The 20517-nt window shown below is 50.9% G+C and overlaps 1 protein-coding gene across 1 annotated transcript; it reads right to left on the bottom strand.

Annotated features, from left to right (window-relative positions):
- Positions 1-222: 222 nt before the first annotated feature.
- LOC144731055 (testin-like) lies at positions 223-17327 on the bottom strand. Its single transcript, XM_078612050.1, has 8 exons — positions 17246-17327; positions 14881-14966; positions 12232-12892; positions 6886-7007; positions 5564-6353; positions 5044-5259; positions 4614-4772; positions 223-3562 (listed from the first exon to the last, which is right to left on the bottom strand). The coding sequence occupies exons 1-8, from the start codon at positions 17264-17266 to the stop codon at positions 3371-3373; spliced, it is 2247 nt and encodes a 748-aa protein (XP_078468176.1). The 5' UTR covers positions 17267-17327; the 3' UTR covers positions 223-3370.
- Positions 17328-20517: the final 3190 nt, after the last annotated feature.

Raw genomic sequence — 20517 nt, 5'->3', positions numbered from 1 at the left:
GAGTAGGACGGAAAGATAATGTGTTAAAGACCATGCATGAGAGAGCACCATGACAAAGGGATGGCAATCTTGAACTTAGTCCGTAGATCGATGATGGGGGGGGAGCCAGTGTAAGCATTTGAACGCGGCAGGTTGTGTGATCTTGGTCGTTACCCACCGATTTGGGGTTCCAACCGATGGCTCACACCGACATATTTCAAAGCACGTTTGCAATCGACAATGTTTGAAAATCAAACCATACCTTTATTTTTTTATAACCTACACATAAAACGCCATACCCGACTACAAAAAAGAAATCCCTCAAATAGCACATGTCCATGATAAAGTACAATACAGTACACTTCATTCGCACTCCAGTTATTTTAAACTAGGACCCGACATGTTTTGGGTGGACTGGCCCTTGTCACATGAACGTGGAATTCCCATCACTGGTTCAGGGCGGCCGATGGAGATGCACGACCCCCTTCATTGGTCATTTGAGCAGGAAGACATTTTCATTTCTGGCGTCAGATGTCATAAGCTAAGCAGTTGAGTCTGGTTGCGTTAAAAAACAGGTTTTATAGGTGGGCAGGGTCAGATAGATAACCCTCACTACCCGCAAGGCATGAGGGTATTCAGTCAGCAGTAAAACTGCAAAGGCAGTGAGATTGCTCAAATGTTATTTGACTTTTCGTCATCAAGCCAGGCCTCACTGAATATCAAGATTATTGTTCACGATGGGGCCTGCATTTGGAGTATGTGGCAGAGAAAACCTAGAGTGTACGAGGGGATAACACTCAATGGTGAGCACACAGACTCACAACAACTGCTTCACTGCCTGGCGCCACCTTTCAGCCCAGAGGGTTTGCGTTTCACAAATTTCTATGTGATTCACCAACCGTTTTCTACCAAAATGATGAATCACAGGTGTAAACACCATGGCCTGGCAATTTGCGATTTAACTTTTTTGTTACTGGATTGTCTTTCCTGCACGAGAATATTAAGAACAAAAAAAAACATTTCTGAAATAAGGTTGTACCTTACATTTAATTACCTTCACACGTAACCTTAAATAAATTTGCTCCAAAAACGTGCAACAGTGCTAAAAACAAAGACAAAACCGTGTAAGGCCTAGAGTGTGTTCAAGTTGCAGTAAAGGCACTCACAGTTGACGGTAACTCAGCAGATACAGTGCATAATGAAAGAGGAACTTTCCTTGTTTCACATTCTTAAAGAATGAAACCTGATGCCCAGTGTATTGCTATCCAATTTTGTGCACCATAACAGAAGACCTTTTTTTTTAAACATTCACAAGACAGCCAAACATTACACCCTCACCCCTCACCCCTCACTAGTCTTTACTAATAACGCCAACACCATTATTATTATTATTCACCAACGTAAAGCAGTGATGTGCTAACCAGTAGTTATGCAACGCCGCGTAGAATTACACAGCCGCGAAATTAAAAATAGTAAAAAAAAACACCCCTAGCACGTGCTAGTTTGTGCACCAAAATAAACCGCAAGCTACATTTCAAAACAAAAAAAGGGAAAGAAGCAGGGCAAGCAACAATCTTTCACGCTGAACTCTGATAAATCTCATGGGGTTCCTGATTCTGGTCCCTGTGAGCCTCAGGAATTAACATGAACTCGTGATCCTGAAGGAAGGCTTAGCCTGGTCCTGTGAACCTCCGAAATGGGCCTTATTCCGGTTTTATCAGCAGCAGGAATTAGCAATCGACACTTAAAATACAGAGAGCCTTAGTCTGGTTCTGCGAGCCTCTCGAACCCTTAGAGTCATAAAGCCTTTTAATAAAATATCCTTTTCAATCTTCGTCAGGCGTTTAACAATATAAATGTGCTTCCACAGAACCGTACCCTCATCACCACCAAGATAAAAATGTGAATTATTATCTTTAAAAACTGCACTCAAGTGCTTAGCCTATTAATAATAGGAATAAAACACACGTGACATTCCAACCAATTGCAGGCGGCTGTAATCACAAGGCTACTGTGAAAGCAATGCCTAAATGACAGTAGACGATACTAGTAGTGGTTGCTCAGGAAAAACAAGTCTATTTTGTGAAATGAAAATGTACTTAAATCTTATTTTTTAAATATCATATTTGAATAAACCGAGTTCTATTTATCCTACTTCTCAATGGAAAAAAAGTGTCAGCCTGGCTCTGTGACCATCCGGAACTAAAACCGAACCCTCAGCGTGTTTTGTAGGCTCCGAAAAAGGGGTTGCACATCAATAGCCACAGATCCACAGCCAACGTCGCCTCATTCATGAAAAAAATAAACACTGATCAGGAGCATTCACCCAGAAAACAGAAGAGACTGCTTATCAAATATAACAGTTGCAGCTATGCAATGCCCACACAGAACTTGACTTGCATTACTTCACATTTTACCCACGAGGGCTAATCCAAAAGCTCACGAAATAATTTTATCACGATAATAGGGCGTTAAATAAATGGCCTGCGCTTCTTGCTAATATGTAACCTGGATCATCATCGTTACCACCTCCTCAATTGTGTGAAAGCAGTCGTGTGCTTCGGCGGGGCCAATCGCACCGCAGGGCCCGTCAGTCAGTGCGAGTTTGGAACCACGTGAGGGTTATCGCGCGTAGACCGAGCAATGACGTCGACGCAAAATTCCGTGTTCAACTGGGGGGGGCGTCACACATATTAGAAACTACGGACAAGACAAAAAACACTGCCTTGTAAGGAAAATATCTACAATAGGTGATGTTACCAACAATGGCCCTTCTCCATTGCACACGAAGGAGGTCATTACCCAAAACTTTGCCAATTATATATGTTTAATATTAAGCCCACACGGTGTTATTTGACAATTGATTTTTTTCTCTGTTAACTCTGCTTGTGCACTACGACTGACACAGTATCAAACAATGTGATAAAATCATTTTCACAAGCTTTTTGACCACACCTCATACGTAAAACATCATCCACTTTTTTCCAGCCGCCGCTTTGTAATTGGTAATTTACATTGTAGGGATGATTTCAAAGTAATCAATCTATGATCACCAAGTACTTGAAGTTCAAAAAATTACTATTCAACATATCGTGCATTTTATAACCTTTAACGATTTTTTTTTACATTCCCACCACACGGTTAGCGTCATGACAACGCCACGCATGGGGTTACGTCATGCCGCTGCTAAAAGCCTCAAGTACTCGGCAATCGAAAATTTATTACACGTCCCAAAATCGCCAACTTCAGCCACGATTCCAGTGCGGTTTCCTTGGTTGGGCCGTGTGTTGAGCCCCGAAGACACTCCCCGGCCCACAGATACGTATAATCATCACCCATTATCGATTCAATGCTGGTTGAAGGCCTCTCCAAAAAGGCCCTTCCGTGGGGCTCAGCCCACGACCTTGCCACGGCAGTCGGCGGAGCAGAAGATCATGGCCTGGTGCGGCAGGAAGCGCAGTCCGACGAGCGGGATGCCGCAGCAGGAGCACAGGAAGCAGGTGGGATCGGCGTGCCAGCTGAACTCCCCCAGCGTCACGCGCTGAGCCTCCGGCTCAATGCTGCCCTGGCAAGACTGGCATGACTGCCAGGCCGGTGAGACGTCAGGGGAGAGAAAGAGAGCAAGGATGAGAAATTGACGTTAATGTTGATGCACGAAACTTGCCGGGAAAAGATTCGCACCTTTCCCGAAAACGCACTGCATCGCCTCGCTAATCTGTGCCGTTGTTGGCGATGAGGCAGATCAACGCATTTTCGCCAAAAATCTGGAAAAAATGAACATTGGCCATCAGTGTCGCGTCGTGAGACAAGGTATCCACCAATTGTTCGCCCTTGCAGAGCAGTGCAACCCTTCATGTTCGAGAACAGCCCATGTAAGTGGATATCGAATAACTCAGGCAGGACTTAAATTGTATGGGCGGGAAAGTTCTGCTCCCTACTCTGTCAGTAGGGGGCAGCCCTTTCCCACACAGCCAAATTGTCGAGAGCCAACATTTCACGTGACGCTTTTTCGTGCAGTCACCGGTGACTGAGCCGAGACCAGCAACTAAAAATACTTAAGAATCAGCTTCAATCACAAGCGGCTGCCTGGATATGAACTCAGGCTCTCAGTGGTGCCAGTCTGGTGATCTGACGTCTGAGCCACCTCTACTCAAGGGACACAATGTCAGGCAAGGAGTTCAATCCACTGAGCGAGGTTGTCCCCCTCAAAAGGGGGTTATAATGGCCATGTCAGAGACACTGAAAATGATCAACATTTCATAAACATGCACATCCTATTGACAGATGAAGGCCTTTATCCATTCCACATTGGTCACGGGGGTTGTTTAACCACATTTCACCACGCTGGTCAACGGGGGTTGGTGAAAGGGTCAGGCTCGGGACCGCTTCAGATAGCGCTCACCACAGCTTGTTAGACGTGGCCAGGAATCGCACTGCACTAACCACTACATCGAGTGTGCAGGCGGTGCAACTGCACCAGGGCAAGGGAGCTTTATTCGGCAACTTCCAGCGCACGTGCGGTGAAACGTCGGACATCAAACAATGTGCGGCAAAAAAGGCGCCCCCCTCCCCCAACGGCTGCCAGGCGCGGTGGCCGAGCGGCTACGGCGTGTGTGTGTGTGTGCGTGGCGTACCCGTGCGTATTTCTTCATGTAGCAGGGCTTGCACACGGGCTTGTCCTGCTCCATCACGTAGATCTCTCCGGCAAGAACGCAGTCACACTCGAAGCAGCAGAAGTGCTTGAGGTGCCAGTTCTGCTCCTCCGCCTGCGTGTACTCCTTGGAGAATATCAACTGTGTCCACACAAACAACAAAAACAAAGGTCCCCCCGTATAGCCTTAAGAGACTGCTGGGGTAAGTGCTGTTCGCGAGTAGCACCTATGAAGGCCGGCACGGCACACGAGGTGGGGTGGGGTGGCCAGCACCACGCCCGGCCGACTTTGTCTCCCTCGTGGCGATGTTTACACTGCACGCCTTAGTACCACGGGATGGGAACTGCTAGGCCACCCCGCGCACGCAGTGGGAACACGGCCGCGGAGAAGAACCACGGCGTGGCGGAGAGACCTCGTCGCAGCCTCCGCAGCGGGGCCGCTCCGTGTCGCAGTAGTGGCGGCCGCAGTAGAGCTTCCCGCGCTTCCAGAAGTAGACGAGGTCGACGAGGATCTCATCGCACGCCGAGCAGCAGAAGCAGCCGGGGTGCCACAGGTGCTGCGAGCCGGCGCGCTCCGCAAACACCGCGGGGTCGCCCTGCTGCATCGGCTGCTTGCAGCGGTTGCAGCGCTGGGGAATGGCGGTTGGAGGGGAGGGGAGAGGAGGCAGCAGTGTTCATTTGTCAACACGCACGCGGGGGCGACGTCTGGAGAAGTCAAGTCTGTGGATTTTATCGGAGACATTCTCTTCACGCATCTATGATAGGTGCGACATTCACCACAATGGCAAACATAATAAAAAAAAATAGTTTTTAACTGAATAATGGACCCTGAACCATGAATCACAAGAATGCAAGGATTGTGGATGGGGTGGGTGAATAATTATTAAATGCCTCTCACGGATTATGACATTCGCCAGAGGTGCCACGACTTACATAGTCTCTCTGCGCCTGTGCCGCTCCATCTCCGACTCCTCGTTCACCGACGGAAGCGTCCCCAGCTGCTTGGGCAAAGGCAGCTGAACCTCCAACCCAACCGGCACCACCGCCGGCACCACCGCCGGCACCACCACCAGCACCACCACCAGCACCACCACCAGCACCACCACCAGCACCACCACCAGCACCACCACCAGCACCACCACCAGCGCCGCCACCGCCAGCGGCACCACCACCACCAGCGCCACCACCAGCGGCACCAGCAATACCACCACCAGCGGCACTACCAAAACCACCGCTGGCACCAGCACCGCCAGCACTACCAGCAACACCAGCAGCACCAGCACCACCCCTCTGGCTTGACCCTCCACCTGCTGCCTGGTTCCATGAGCCACTCTTCAGCCCCGCGGCTCCCGACTGGCCAGACAAGCCCTCGTTGTCCGCTTGCGATTGGTCAGCAGCTCCGGCTCCGGGCTTCCTCCCCGCGATGAAGAGAGACGCCGTGACCCTCTTGCGAGACGGGCTGTCGGCCGCTCCTCCGGCGAGCTCGCCACCGACCGGCGGTGCAGAGGGATGACCACCGCTGCCGGCGCCACTGCCGTGCGCTGAACTCGCAGAGCCTGTGGCCCCTGGGCCCATCCCATGGGTAAAGCCGCCACCGACACCACCCTGGATGAGCAGCACCTGGTGGGGCAGCATAACATCCCCGACACCCAGCGCCTCCGCCTTGTACTTCTTGACGAAGTCCTCCATCTGCTTCACCTCGGCCGCAGAGAGGTCGTGGCACCTGCGCGAGACGCCCATCATCAACCTGTTTATTATTTGCCCCAAATGTTATCCTGGCTGTGCTGTCAGCATCACGTCACGTCGAAGAATCCAACCGGTAGACTCACAGAGCGCAGTGCGAACCCGACACATTGAAGAGCGGCCCATGGAGGTGGATACCGCAGAGTTGCCTCCAAGTTCCTGCAAGTGACCTCTATTTCACACACAATAGGGGGCAGCATTTTCCCATCCGCCCTGCCTCTGAGCGTAACGTCCGTCACATGACCGATATATTTAATTCTCCCAGACGGGAGTGTAGACAAATTAAGTCCAGACAAAACTTAAGCCTAATGGTTTTGTTGCGCTGTCAACTGTGGCCAAGCTGAGACCGGACAGATCTATGAAGGAGATGTGTTGCCTATATTCATTTATTTCGAAACCATCAACTCAATAGACCTGAAAAGCCAGTGTAATCGCAGGAGTTTACCCGGATTCGAATGTGTTTAGCAACATCAGTGGCGGTGATACATCGTCATCGGTCGCGCGAGCCTCACCTGCTGGGGTCCTGGTCGTGCTCTGGCAGCTGTCTGGCCAGCTGCCTGCGCCGATACATGGCGCCCTGGCTGCCCTCGATGGGCTGCTTGTCTCTGGGCAGCAGCTCGATGTAGCGCCGCGCCTGCAGGATGGCAGAAGTGGAGGGGGAGTCGGAGATGTCACGGAGCAGATTTGTTATTTTATTATTTGCGATGTTCACCCAGGAAAGTCTTACTGAGAATCTCAAGATTATAGTTATTTCAGGAAGGTCCGACCAGGTTTTCGCAGAAGGGGCCGCTGTTCCGAGGAGTCTGTACGTTGAAATTCTTTCGCACCGTATGTAGCCAACCGTGCGAATCGGAGGTGCGGTGGGGGGGGTAATCCCAGAGTACTTTGCAGGTACATTTGCAGCATTGGGATGTTTTGGCCAATACCATTTACAATGTGTGGGGGGGGGGGGGGGGGTTGGCCATTGGAAGAATCCAAAGCACCCGGAGGAAACCCATGCAGAATAGTTGAGAACATCCAAAACTCCACACAGAATAATATTCGTGTCGAGCATCGAACCGACGCCCTTCTTGCTGCGAGGCACGAGTCACCACCACGCCACCCGGCCGTGGCAGCAGCTCGCCTTCACAAGTCCTTGCTCCACCACGCGCCGTGCAGAATGCATCGCACATCATCCCCTTGTGCGCGTGTCACGAGATGCGATCTCACTCGTATCCTTTGCAGATATGCAGCCCTTTTTGTCACTCCACTGCCGGTCTAGGGGCCTCCCCATGCCATGCGGGTCATATGTGTTGAACTTATTTCGCACCGTACGTAGGCACCCGTCCTAACTGGAGGTGCATATGTATGTTGAACTTATTTCGTACCGTGCGTAGGCAACAGTGCGAATCGAAGGTGCGGTGGAAGGACAAACTAAACACAAAAAGCAGCTTATTCGAACATTTTTCAACATTGCTGGTAAGTGCAGAATGGCAAACGTGGGAGCACAGAAAGTACAGCGCAACAACGGGTTTTGCCGTACTGCCTTCTAATGCCCACCAGGGTGCTGAATTATAGATCACAGGTGATGAATTTGGCAATGGCCCCACCCTCTCTCATCTGCTATGGGGAAGGGGCATTGCCCAAAACGTCTCCCCTTACAGCAGACCCTCGGTTAACGTTTTTAATCCGTTCCACGAAAACTACCGTTATCCGAAATAACTGTTAATCAAATATGGGAATTGCATGTTAAAAGCATTAATCCGTTCCGAGACGATCGGAAGTTGACCTTAATAAGATCCTGCTTTGCTTTGAGGCTAATTACTTTCCTACTCCTCTCTTTCTCTTGCGAATTCACTTTAGGGGGCCATTGAAGAATAAGTCTGCAAGAGAGCCATTTCCACTGCCAAAACATAATGTAAACAGTGGAGGCGAAAATGCTCATAAATGGACGTCGCTGATTGGCTGAGGGCATGGTTCAACCCTGCTTACGAGCGCTCGGATTGGCCGAAATTGGCGCCCACATGCCTAAAGTAAACGTACCGTTAATTAAAATTATAATGAGAGTCGAAACCATTGGGTCCTCGGGGGAGGCGAAACGTCAACTGAAAAGCCGTGAACCGATGTCGCTGTTAACCGAGAGACAATTTTCCCTTTCAAGGGGCGTTCCTTACAGAATGTGCCGAGCCGTTTTTGTTGGTCGCGCTCATAGACCACTGCCAACACAGGGCAGCATCCCCCGGATAATTTGCTTACGCGCGCCGGTCGCCCATCCAAACACTTTGCGGGCTGAACCCTGCTTTGCCCCTGACGAGGTTGGGCGCATTCCGGGTGACTCTCGTGTGTGCTTTAAAGCCTCAGAGTCCAACTGAAAACACAAACATGGCCGTATTTATCTTTCAGAACACGGACTCCGGCCATTCCCTTCAGATGGCTCTTTTGAGTTGGTGGTCTCGACAAGGCTGACGGGGGGGGGGGGGGGGGGGGGGTTTCATGCAATGTGGTGGTCGCATGACAACGTGCATGCAGGGCACACGGAGGGGGAGGTGTGCCCCTCCTTAGCCGGGCGGCGGTGGCGCACGCCCGGAATCCAGCACTGCTGGAGGCGAGGGTTGGCGGATATCACAAATGTTGCGGAACTTCCTCTCCGTGGGCGTCCAGGCAGAGCCATACCCTGGCTTTCCCGGAGAAGGCGGAGCAGCGGAGTGCAGACGAATGTCGTCTGTCCCTTCGGCATGGGACAGAGGGCTGTCCCCTCGCACGCATGGGTTTACCTCGGGTGCTCCGGTTTCCTCCCACACGTATAAAACGCTCGTAAATTGCCTGAAAAGCATCTTAATATATAGGACTGCAGAGTTTGGGCAATTTCTGGTACCGGCTGCCTTCCAGCTTGTCTGTGGTTCCTCAGCGATTGTGAAAGATTTGCATGAACTACGACGCTGTATATAAAACTGAAAATTATTATTATTATTTCCGCTGTTTGGAAGCAGACACCTTAGCGTGCATTTGTTCTCAACCGGCACGTTGCATTCTAGTGTTGTGACGATGGGGGTTTTGTCGTCATTTTCAGAGACGGGTGGACATCACAGGCCAACAATCACTACGATCTCCGTGCTGTTGTTGTTGTGAGGTTAACTTACAACGCCTGTACAAGGCCACCCTTAACAAGCGTCAGTGCGACCATAAATACTGCAGGAGAAATCTTCAGCCGTGCAAACCTTTTCAACTGCCATACGCGCGCGGCCCTTTTTGGCAATTTGCTGGTGGATGAGGGCCTGTTCACAACACTGTGCAGGTCGCGGGGAAGGGGGGGGGGGTTTATGTGACCATACTTCACCGCGCTGGTGTGTGCGGGTCGGTGAATGGTGGGGAGCGGACGTGAGACCTCAGAAGTACAGTAGAATATTGGACGTTGCTGCACCGCCCTCTGCTGCCAACCAAGTAACCCATCCAAGCAACTACTCATAGCAATCGTCGCCCCCAACTGCAAAAACTTAGCAGAAACCTTCTGAAAAAGAGTCATGAGACTCAGGCTATGCTGGGTAAACAAGCGTAGTAGTAAGAATAATATCCACGCTCAGCCACGCTTATCTTCGGATGTCGTGGGTGATTTGATCAGTTTAAATCCTCTGCTCTCTCTCTGCTATGAACAAAAGTCACTGCTCAAAACCTCAGCCGACTCAATTGTAGTTTTCTGTCATAATGGCAGCAGTAATGATTGAGGTTTTGTGTTAATTTCGATCCGTCTCTATGCATGTCAGTCATCGCAGTCGAGATTGCTTTAATCCACTCACGGTGAGCACGTACGTCCGGAATGCAGCGCCGTTGTAGAACAGTTTATGCCAGGAGGTGAGAAAAACCTTCTCATTACCGTGGCCCAAATAAGGACTTTTAAATAACCTTTGGCAGGCCACACATTAACGCAGGCATTGACGTTATCCAGTCATAACAAGGAAAACAGCGGGGGGGGGGGGGGCTCACCTTCACTTGGTGCAATAAAATCTTACAAACACGGTGTTGCCACGGTGGAAACATTTTCTCCGCAAGTAACCAATTAGTGCGAATACTGCCGTGGTGCTAATGATTCACACAAAGGACTTGCAATCCAGAGGTCGCCAGTTCAATTTCCATCTCGTGGCTCAGCGATTGAAACGGTGGGGCAAGTTGCTCAAAACCTTCCCCCGCTCCGCCTCCGTCCACCCAGCAGGGTAAATGGCGACGCCATAGTTAAGTCAATCGGCAGGTCGCGGTGTGGCGGGGATATTGATGGGCACAGTACTCCTATTCCAAGATGTCTGATCGGCGTGGAAGAGGAGACCAAATACCCACTCGAGGGGGCATTCAAGAGACCCTTCTGCCAGCAGTGGCAGAAGCAATATATTGCAGGGCTGCGCCATTGCCATCTTTTACCCAATTTATGTGGCTAAGATGCAGCTTGCAGTGGACGCACACATATCGCTTAAGTGGTAGGCCCTCATGTGGCCGGCGGGCTATGTGAAATAAGGTCCAGCCCATGGGCCATATGTCCCTCAAATCAACACCCGGATTACCCGGTGGGCCATCATCACCGCTGGATCCGTGAGGCATCGGCAATGTTCTCCCGTTGGGTGTCCCTGCCACCAGCGGGCGGGAATCCGCAGTCGGAAGGTCGCGAGTTAGAATCTCGGTTCAACGGTCAATTCAGAATATCGTGGGGATCACAATTGTGCATCTACAGGGCTGTTAAATACCCCAGGATCTCAAAGCTCCCTACACCACATCTCATTCCAATTCTCGGCTGCAGTCACGACAAGGGGAAAACCACAGACGGCAGCCGTCTCTCTGCGGCGCAGAGAAACGGCTGCGCACGCACCAGCCCGGCAAACAGCACCACCATCACCACCATCACCATCAACCGCCTATGGTCATCGTACGGCTAGACCGACCTCGGCCACGAGAATGTGTAATTTCCATCACTGGCTCAAGCCTGCCGACTTAGATGAGCGTCCCGCCCAATCTGCTCTTGCGAGCAATGAAATGATTCGATAATGTAAACGATGGCACGCGGGAGCAGCCGGAGCAAAGGTTGGCAGCGCTCGCTTCAGCAGAGGAGGGCGTAGCGTTGCCACAGTGAATCTGCCACCTCCGAGCGGAGGGCACTGTATATGCAAGGATGACCTCACGAGACCAGAATCACTCGAGGTCCTTTGTTACAGTTTTGCAGTGGCATGTGCCCATATCTGGTTAAAGCTTGCAGAACAACCGGATTTCGTGTCATTACATTGGCGATATATTATCCCCACGCTTCAATACATGAACTGTATAAGCAATGGGACAATCCTTAATAATAATAATAATGCCAAATATTTAATAAGGAAAGTCTTATCGAATCGATGTGCTTTGAAACAGGGGCGTTGCCTCCTCTTATCTAGTTTTTCTTTTAATGTCGGTGCTCTTGATGAACGTATTGAGTTTCTTGTTGCTATTTGTGCTTGTGCACCACTGCCAATGCAGAATCGCCAAATCATTTAATGAATGAGTGGCTTCATGTGGGTCACACTCACTGCCATCTCCTGGCCACCTCGTTCCGGATTTAATTTTGAAAAACGAAATTAGCGACGGAAACATATTCACCACAAAGTTATTGTTGTTTTTATCTTCAAATCAGACAAAACCTCGACGAAGACTCCACCCGGTTGCCGTCGGCTAAAGACTAAAATAAGAAATAATAAAATAATAAAAAGAAAACATAATAAAATAAAAATATTTTATTTTCCATTCTACGTGACTTTACCAAAAGAACCAAGAAGATAAATCCCTGCAGTCACGAAAGCTTCAAATCGAAATAAAACTAAAATAAGAATTGCAGACGACACGAGCACCGCCTCCACGATTCTTACCACGGCCCTCTCGAGCCCGGGAGGCGCCCACTCCAGCACCACCGCGGTCCGAACGTCCCCCCCGGCCACCGTGGCGCCCGCCGCGCCGGGGCCGCCGCCTCCTCCGGGGACGCGGCTCGGAACACCGCCAGCGGGTGGAGCCGTACTCGACCCAGAAAGTTGCACCGAGCCAGGACCACCAGGAGAGCCACCCACACCCACGGAACCGCCAGTTTTAGAATCCCGGCCCGTTGCGGCCCCCGGTGCGGAACCAGGGGCTCGGGGCAATCCAGGTTCTCCACCGGCAGCAGAACCGGAGACCTTTCCATCTCCGGGACCAGCGCCGGCAGACCTGGGCATTCCGGAGCCGGAGCTTGCGAGCGAAGCGGAGTCGAAGCCAGAGTCGAAATTGGAGGAGGAGCTGGAGGAGGATCCGATGGAGAGGGAGCTGAAGGAGAGCTGGGCGGAGGGAGAGCGGTCGTCCAAGACGATGCGGTGGTTGTGGCCGCCCACTCCCCGCGGCTGCTGCTGTTCGAGCCGCGTCTCCATGTCGGAGCGGATTCTATCGGCCACCCCGGCGTAGCGAGAATCCTCAAACAGCCGCCCCACCTTGCGCTGCGCCTCCTCCTCCATCTGGATGTCATGCTCCTCAAGGCCGCACTTGCAGTTGCGGCAGATCTTCCTGCACGACGAAGGGCACAGGACGCTTGGCGTGAGTAAAACGCGACGATATCAGCAGTGGTGAGGTGTGCGAGCGACGGTTTGGTGGTTTGCTAAGTACTCTCCAGTCCGTGTTTACAAGTATAAATAAAATCCGCTGGAGTCCAGCCGCCTATTGGCTTTCCAGACCAATGTCGTCCAGCAGTATTTGTTTTGGGCAAACACCTTTAAGTATCTTATCACTTTTTGATTCTCAGCTACTCGAACGGTTAATATTTAACAATCGCTGCTGGCACATGCAACTTTCAGTTTGTCAAAACTTTAACGCACTGTCTTGACACATTGATAAAATACACTGAGGAGTGTTTGCTTGCTGCGTTTCAACAAATGCTGCAGGACAAACACTGGCGGGCAAAAGGCCGCTGGTCAATAAAATTAAAGGTTTTATTTTGGCGATAATAGGTACGCTAAACTTTGATCATTAGATGTGCTTTACAAACATAAAATATACTTTTCAACTTCACTTAATCGTGGACACCCCATGCTTTCCTGTTTGAGAAACTTATCCAAAACCATAACCAACCACACTAATCACGCAGTAGCGGGAAGTAACAGAACGCTGGTTTCCGATTGACAACAAATGTTACAATAGAGTTCAAGCGGACGTGTGTTCGTGTCTGCATGTAATTCCATATAGCCTCAACGCGCACTTAGTCTGGCACGAGCAGTATGGTGACATCACCGCCACTGGCGGTTAAATCGCAGCTGTTGTCGCTCTATGTGCTGAGCGACTTGTACCACAACGCCCGCAGGCTGGAAGGGTCGCAGCGATGCAGGAGTTCCCACACAGCGCGATGAACCCAACGCGACCGGCCTTCGATTCGCATCGCAGCTGACATCAGCGGTGAGCAATATCTAAACCGGTCCTGGGCCTCCCCTAGTCGCACCTCCGATTGGCACGGTTGGCTACGTTCGGTGCGAAAGAAGTTCAACGTACACACGCACATACAGTCCAACTCGGCCTCATGTGAGTACCCGGTGCCGTACGTAAACACGAGCACTGGGTTGGCAAAGGCGGCCAGGCAGGGGGCTGTCCCAAGCCACCTCCCCTCGTGTCGTGCAGGCCTTATTTGGCACCGGATAAAGGCACTTACATGTTTTCAAGGTTTAAAGAAGAGATATCTTTACAATTATTTACCGCGTTCCAATGTGGGGAAACCACTCGTTGTGTACATAGCTGGGTTGAGTGCTACTCACACCCTGAAGGGGGAGGAGGGGGAGGGGCAGTCGGTGCCGGACTCCGGCGGTGGCGAGCTGAGAAATGACCTCACAGTTCCGCTCCGCACCAAAGTTCCACGTGTCTGCGTTACGTCTCCGACGCCTGCTGATGGACCGGGCCATATAGGGGTCCACGTCCATTGAGGGGTACTTGTGCATTCAGGACAGAGCTAATTCAGTCAGCATTTTGTTTGTTATATGAGTCACAGTCTCGGTCTGGTCGACGGCAACCAGTGGAGTCTTAGGCAAGTCTTATTTCTGTGGATGGTCGACTAAAGCCGTCACACATGAGTCAAACTCTTTGGGCTATTAAATGTTGATGTGAGGGGCGGGAAACTCCACCCCCCGCCCCTGCCAATTATATTAAATTATTTGGTGATGCCGCTGCTGCGTTGGCAGTGATGCACATAAGAAAAAATAACCTCAAAATATAGACATTCGTCCATAACGCTGCGTGGCCTTGAAAGGTAAGCATTATTATTGGCGACTCTTTGCGCGATGGCCTCTCTTATTGGTGCTATAAAGAATGGCTTATTGCCTCAAAAGTCGTCTATATTGTTAGGTGAGCCCGTCCGTGAACTCAGTAAATATTTTCAAGAACACACATAGCCAATTCAAATGTTGGGTCATCCTCAGCGCACTGCACTGAAGAAGGCGGCCAAAAGAACAAAGACGAAGGGAGTTCATTGGGGTCCCCGTGGCGTTGACGATCGTGTGCGGTAAGCACTGCACCTCCAGAAGTGCAGCTCGAAGCCCTCGCACTTCTCCCGGCACTTGAGGCACGGCGCTCCCGCGCCCAGCTCGTGGGAAATGGTCCCCTGGCCAGAGAGACAGGCAGAGGAATCGGGAGGCAAGCGGGGAAAAGAGAGTTCATCGTGAGATGGGGAGACAGGGGAAGTGGGGGACAAGGAGACAGGGGAAATGGTGAGACAGCGAGATAGGGCATGGAGACAAGACCGGGAGATGGGGAGAGAGGAGACAGACAGCACATGGCACCATGAGTCATGGGGCGTGGGCGATTAGATGTGTACCGAATCAGCTCGCACGCCAGGCCAAACTTCACATCCATATACTTGCTGATAAAACAGATGTGCAGGCTACATGGGCAATATTGCACAGCTACACAAGCTACATCATAGAGATGCACAACATTTCTGTACTCAGAACACCACACCCAATATTCCACTCGTGATGGATGTGGCTACTAGTTATGTGCCTACTCTAGTCTGTAAGTAATGTGGAGAATAATCAGTGAGAAATGTATACACGGGTTCCACTACACACCCCCACGTTAAGGCTTCCACAAACAACTGGCAGACCACCCACAACTCTCCAGCACTCTCCAGCACTCACCAGCACTCACCAGCACTCACCAGCACTCACCAGCACTCACCAGCACTCCAGCAACCACCACTCTCCTGCAATCGCCACTCACCACAGCTCACAAATCACCACCACTCTACTCTGCTCAGAGATAACAGAAGATAAAGTTTAATTGCGCTGCCAGATGGACAAAATATCTCGGTAAAACTGTCAACAGATCTCTGTTTAATCGAGCGATGGAGCAGTGCTCATCTCCGTTGGTGGCCTGAAGCCAGTAGTGGAAATTCCCCATTCCCGTGGCCAGGACCAATTATATCCATAGATGGTCACTGATGACTTTATGCAAAATGTATCCTAATTTGAATGACCCATGGGGAGTTGGAACGGCCAATGTTATTGCATTACGCATGTAAAAATAAGTCAACACGATTGTTAATAACACTGCCTTGAAAGGAAAACATATGATAGGTTAAGTTGCGGGCAAGGCCCTTCTTTACAGCCTGAATTGGAGAATTGCCATTGCCTGAAAAGTTGCCGATTATGTATTTGTCCTTTTAAGGTCACAGTGCTATTGGCAAATGTGTCGAGTTATTTTTTATTTTGTCTTGTGCACCACTGCCAACGCAGACGCATCAACAATAATTTATATTAACGATGAATATTGTTCTGAGTTTACTCAACAGTGATTCCGCCTATCATCACTTCGGGATCGATAAAATTTGGTACCACGTTAGCGAACTCAACTGTGGTCACTCTACTGAGGCACTACATCGCACCCATCACATATCAACATAGTGTTCACCTATCATCACGTATCATTCACCACACAACCACCATCACACATCAGCCACCACACAACCACCATCACAGATCATTCACCACACAACCACCATCACAGATCATTCGCCACACAACCACCATTACACATCAACCACCAAACAACCACCACACAACCACCATCAACCCACAATCAAACTTGGACTACACGATGATTTCTCATGTATTAGTGACTTATTATTCATGCACATTCCAGTGAATCTAACAAATGGTACAAATTAGACAAACATAAAATATTGTTTTAAAACTCGATCATTCATCACGTATCACCATACTACAACGTTAAAAATAATCACAAATCATCTGTTACCATCATCACACAACTTCACGGCACTGACCCACCATCTTTCTCACTCATCACCCACATCATTTTCAAACTCTACAAATTACCATCGCACATCGATCACGACACACCGTCATCATCACCCCATCTCCATAACCCATCCACATCATCACCTCCGATTAGCACGGTCGGCTACGTACGGAGCGAAAGAAGTTCAACATACATCAACAACCACATTGCACATCACAACAGACATCGTCAACCATCATCATCATCACTACCATGCATCACGACATCACCTTCACGCAACCCACAAAGAGACCCCTCCTGGTATAGCCTGAACAGACTGTTGGGACAAGTGCTGTTAAGCGAGCGCCTATGAAGGGTGGACATCACCACGCACGGCCGCCTTTGTCTCCCCGGCGGTGATGTTTAGAGCCTGAATGGAGAAGTGCCATTGTCCCGGGACGGTTAAAAAAAAAGTGGAATTCGGGTGGCACGATTTGTATGGCGGCGCGCTAACCACTACACTACAGCTCCCCCCACACAACCCACATCACCACCATCACAACCACCATCACCACCACAACAACCATCGCTATCACATCACGCTACGCCAGAACACACCACCACAAGGCAACCATCGCAACGCACCTTCTTTTGCTCTCGCTCCATTGTTGGTCGCTCCGTCTGACTTCTGTGGCACGGGTGGGGCGGGGGCGGGAATATGAGTAGTTGGGGGCGTGGCCACGAGTAACAAAGAGGGCGGGGCCATAAGTAGTTGGGGGCGTGGTCATGAGTATCAGGGGGCGGGGCATACGTAGTAGGGGCGGGGTTATAGATAGCAGGGGCGGTTTCATGAATAACAGGAGGGCGGGGCTATGAATATCAGGGGAAGGAGCAAGGGTGGAATGGGCGTGGCTACTCACGCGGTTGGAAGCGTCTGGGCTGGGGGCGGCAATATTATGGTAATAAAAGGGCGGGGCTTAATTTGTGCTGGGCGGAGCTTGCTGAGAGGGGCGTGGTCGTGCTTTGTAATTTAAACAAACTCAACACAAGCAGCCATCCACAGGTGGAGAACAGGTCTTCCTCTTAGGTTTTTTCGGTAAAGTCACGTAGGTAAAACATCAAAATGAATGAAAATAAAATAAAATCAAAAATCACGACGTTTCGGAGGCAACACAAGTCTCCGTCATCAGGTGGGACCGAGATGTTAACTCATAGCCTCACTTGATGCAGCTAATCTGGCTGTGACGGTCCCACCTGATGACGGAGACTTGTGTTGCCTCCGAAACGTCGTGATTTTTTATTTTATTTTATTTTATTTTCATTCATTTTGATGTTTTACCTACGTGACTTTACCGAAAAAACCTAAGAGGATGATTCCTTGCAGTCACGAAAGCTTCAAATCTAGAAGAGAACAGGTCTGTCGAGGAGACAGAGTCTGAGATTTTATTGTTTAATTTTCATTATTTTATTATTTCCATTCTACGTGACTTTACCGAAAGAACCAAGAAGATGAATCCCTGCAGTCACGAAAGATTTAAATCGAAATTTAAACTCAACACATTTCATCCAACACATTCCTGCGGAGGGAGCTGGTAGGAACGTTGGGTCAATGGCCAGGGTCAACGGCGGCGTGGTGTATTCCGCAAATATGCCCGACTGTGAGGGCGGGCACAAGCCGGCGTGAGTAGGTTAAACGTTGAGTTTTAAAAGGGCACCACGGGGTGACCAAAATCCACGTGACCACGGGGGGAGAGAGAGACACGCAAACTCCAAATATACAGCAGCAGGCGTCAGGGTCTGGATCAAACCCACGACCTCCTGCACACCAGATGAGGTAGTTAACATCTCATAGCCACCGTGATGATGATGAAAGAGAGACACGCAAACTCCAAATATACAGCAGCAGGCGTCAGGGTCTGGATCAAACCCACGACCTCCTGTATACCAGGCGAGGTAGTCAACATCTCCTAGCCACCGTGATGATGATGAGAGAGAGACACGCAAACTCCAGACAGCAGGCGTCAGGGTCTGGATCAAACCCGCGACCTTCTGCACACCAGGAGAGGTAGTTAACATCTCCTAGCCACCGTGATGATGATGAAAGAGACACGCAAACTCCAAATATACAGCAGCAGACGTCAAGATCGGGATCAAACCCACGACCCCTGCACACCAGGCGAGGTAGTTAACATCTCCTAGCCACCATGATGATGATGATGAGACGCAAACTCCAGACAGCAGGCGTCATGGTCTGGATCAAACCCACGACCTCCTGCACACCAGGCGAGGTAGTCAACATACCACCACCGCGGTGATGAGAGAGACGCAAACTCCAAATATACAGCAGCAGGCGTCAGGGTCGGGATCAAACCCGCGACCTCCTGCACACCAAGCGAGGTAGTCAACATCTCCTAGCCACCGTGATGATGATGAGAGAGAGAGACACGCAAACTCCAAACAGACAGCAGCAGCAGACGTCAGGGTCTGGATCAAACCCACGACCTCCTGCACACCAAGCGAGGTAGTCAACATCTCCTAGCCACCGTGATGATGATGATGAGAGAGACGCAAACTCCAAACAGACAGCAGGCATCAGGGTCTGGATCAAACCCACGACCTCCTGCACACCAGGCGAGGTAGTCAACATCTCACCACCACCACGGTGCATCAAGCGGCGCACTCGGACGAGGCCACGCCACGGCGTCACCACCAGCGAGACGGAGCCACGCAGGTCGTGGGCGAGGCGCGAGCGGTGGGTGCGGTGCCCCGCCACCAGCCCCGCGTCAACGACCGCGGGGCATAATGGGGACAATGGGGGGAGGTAAAAGTGGACCTCGAGGGAGGAAGTTTAAAAAGTCGCCGTTCAAAACTTTCGTGGGTGCGGCGGTTGCCATCACTACTGGTGGTGCGCCCAGCCAGGGAGTTTGGCGTTTATTCCACCGTCCGATAGCGATGAAACAAATGGGTATTTGGCGATGCCGCCTGCGTTGGCAGTCGGGCACAAGCACAATTAACACTGCCTTAAAACGCATGGGTGTTGAACTTTTTCCGCGCCGTACGTAGCCAGCCGTGCTAATCGGAGGTGCGAAAAAATATAGGCAACGTTTTGGGCAATGGCCCTTTTTAATAGAAGACAATTGCGGAAGGACAATTTACACATTCCTGCGGCGGGAGCTGGTAGGAACGTTGGGTTGCTCGGTCAATGGCCAGGGTCAACAGCGGCGTGCTGTATTCCGCAAATATGCCCGACTGTGAGGGCGGGCACAAGCCGGCGTGAGTAGGTTAAACGTTGAGTTTTATAAGGGCACCACGGGGTGATCAGCCCCTCCCACCCAGCCCCACCCCTCCCACCCTCCCCACCCAGCCGCTCCCTCCCCACCCAGCCCCTCCTTGCACGACGGACACAATAATCCCCTGTGGGCTGGTGTAGCCTGGAGGTTCCTACCAGTAATAGGTTAATGTAATTGTGAGCGGTAGCACGGTCACAACTTGTTGCAGATGTTCGCAGTTTACATCCAGCGGCCACCCTAATTAATATTGCAGGTGTAATAACCATGATACGAGGCGCCGTTTGCTTCACAGTGGACGTAAACAATAGATCCCCTGGCGTGATTCGCAGGAATATGCCACGTCTCACGGTCCTGCGCTGCAGCAAACCATCTCGCGCCTGCTGCACACGAGCCGATTTTCACTGCTCCATGTCCACGGTGGATATTCAGCCACGTTACCTCTTCTGGCTGCCACGTGACTTTATTATTGACCGCCGGCCATCATCCCTTCCAGTGACGTGTCTTGCCCAAGCCTGAGTCATCCTGGTAGGAACCTTCTTATCACACCAGCCCACAGGAGATTAGTGTCCGTCCGTCGTGCATCCAAAAATGGGAGCGGCTGGGTGGGGAGGGTGGGGCTGGGTGGGG

The sequence above is a fragment of the Lampetra planeri genome, chromosome 37 (assembly GCF_965212315.1).
Source record: "Lampetra planeri chromosome 37, kcLamPlan1.2.h2, whole genome shotgun sequence".
Taxonomy (NCBI): domain Eukaryota; kingdom Metazoa; phylum Chordata; class Hyperoartia; order Petromyzontiformes; family Petromyzontidae; genus Lampetra; species Lampetra planeri.
Note: the sequence above shows the minus strand (reverse complement) of the source record. Positions and strands in the feature narration are given on the sequence as shown.

Excerpts from the sequence above, each read along its gene's own strand:
- LOC144731055 (XM_078612050.1), bottom strand. The coding sequence starts at position 17,266 with ATGGAGCGAGAGCAAAAGAAG. Across the intron at positions 7,008-12,231 it reads CCGGGCTCGAGAGGGCCGTG|GCGCGGCGCTACATCGAGCT; the intron begins GTAAGAATCGTG and ends GCCATCCTGCAG. Across the intron at positions 3,563-4,613 it reads ACATGAAGAAATACGCACGG|TCATGCCAGTCTTGCCAGGG; the intron begins GTACGCCACGCA and ends CCGGCCTGGCAG.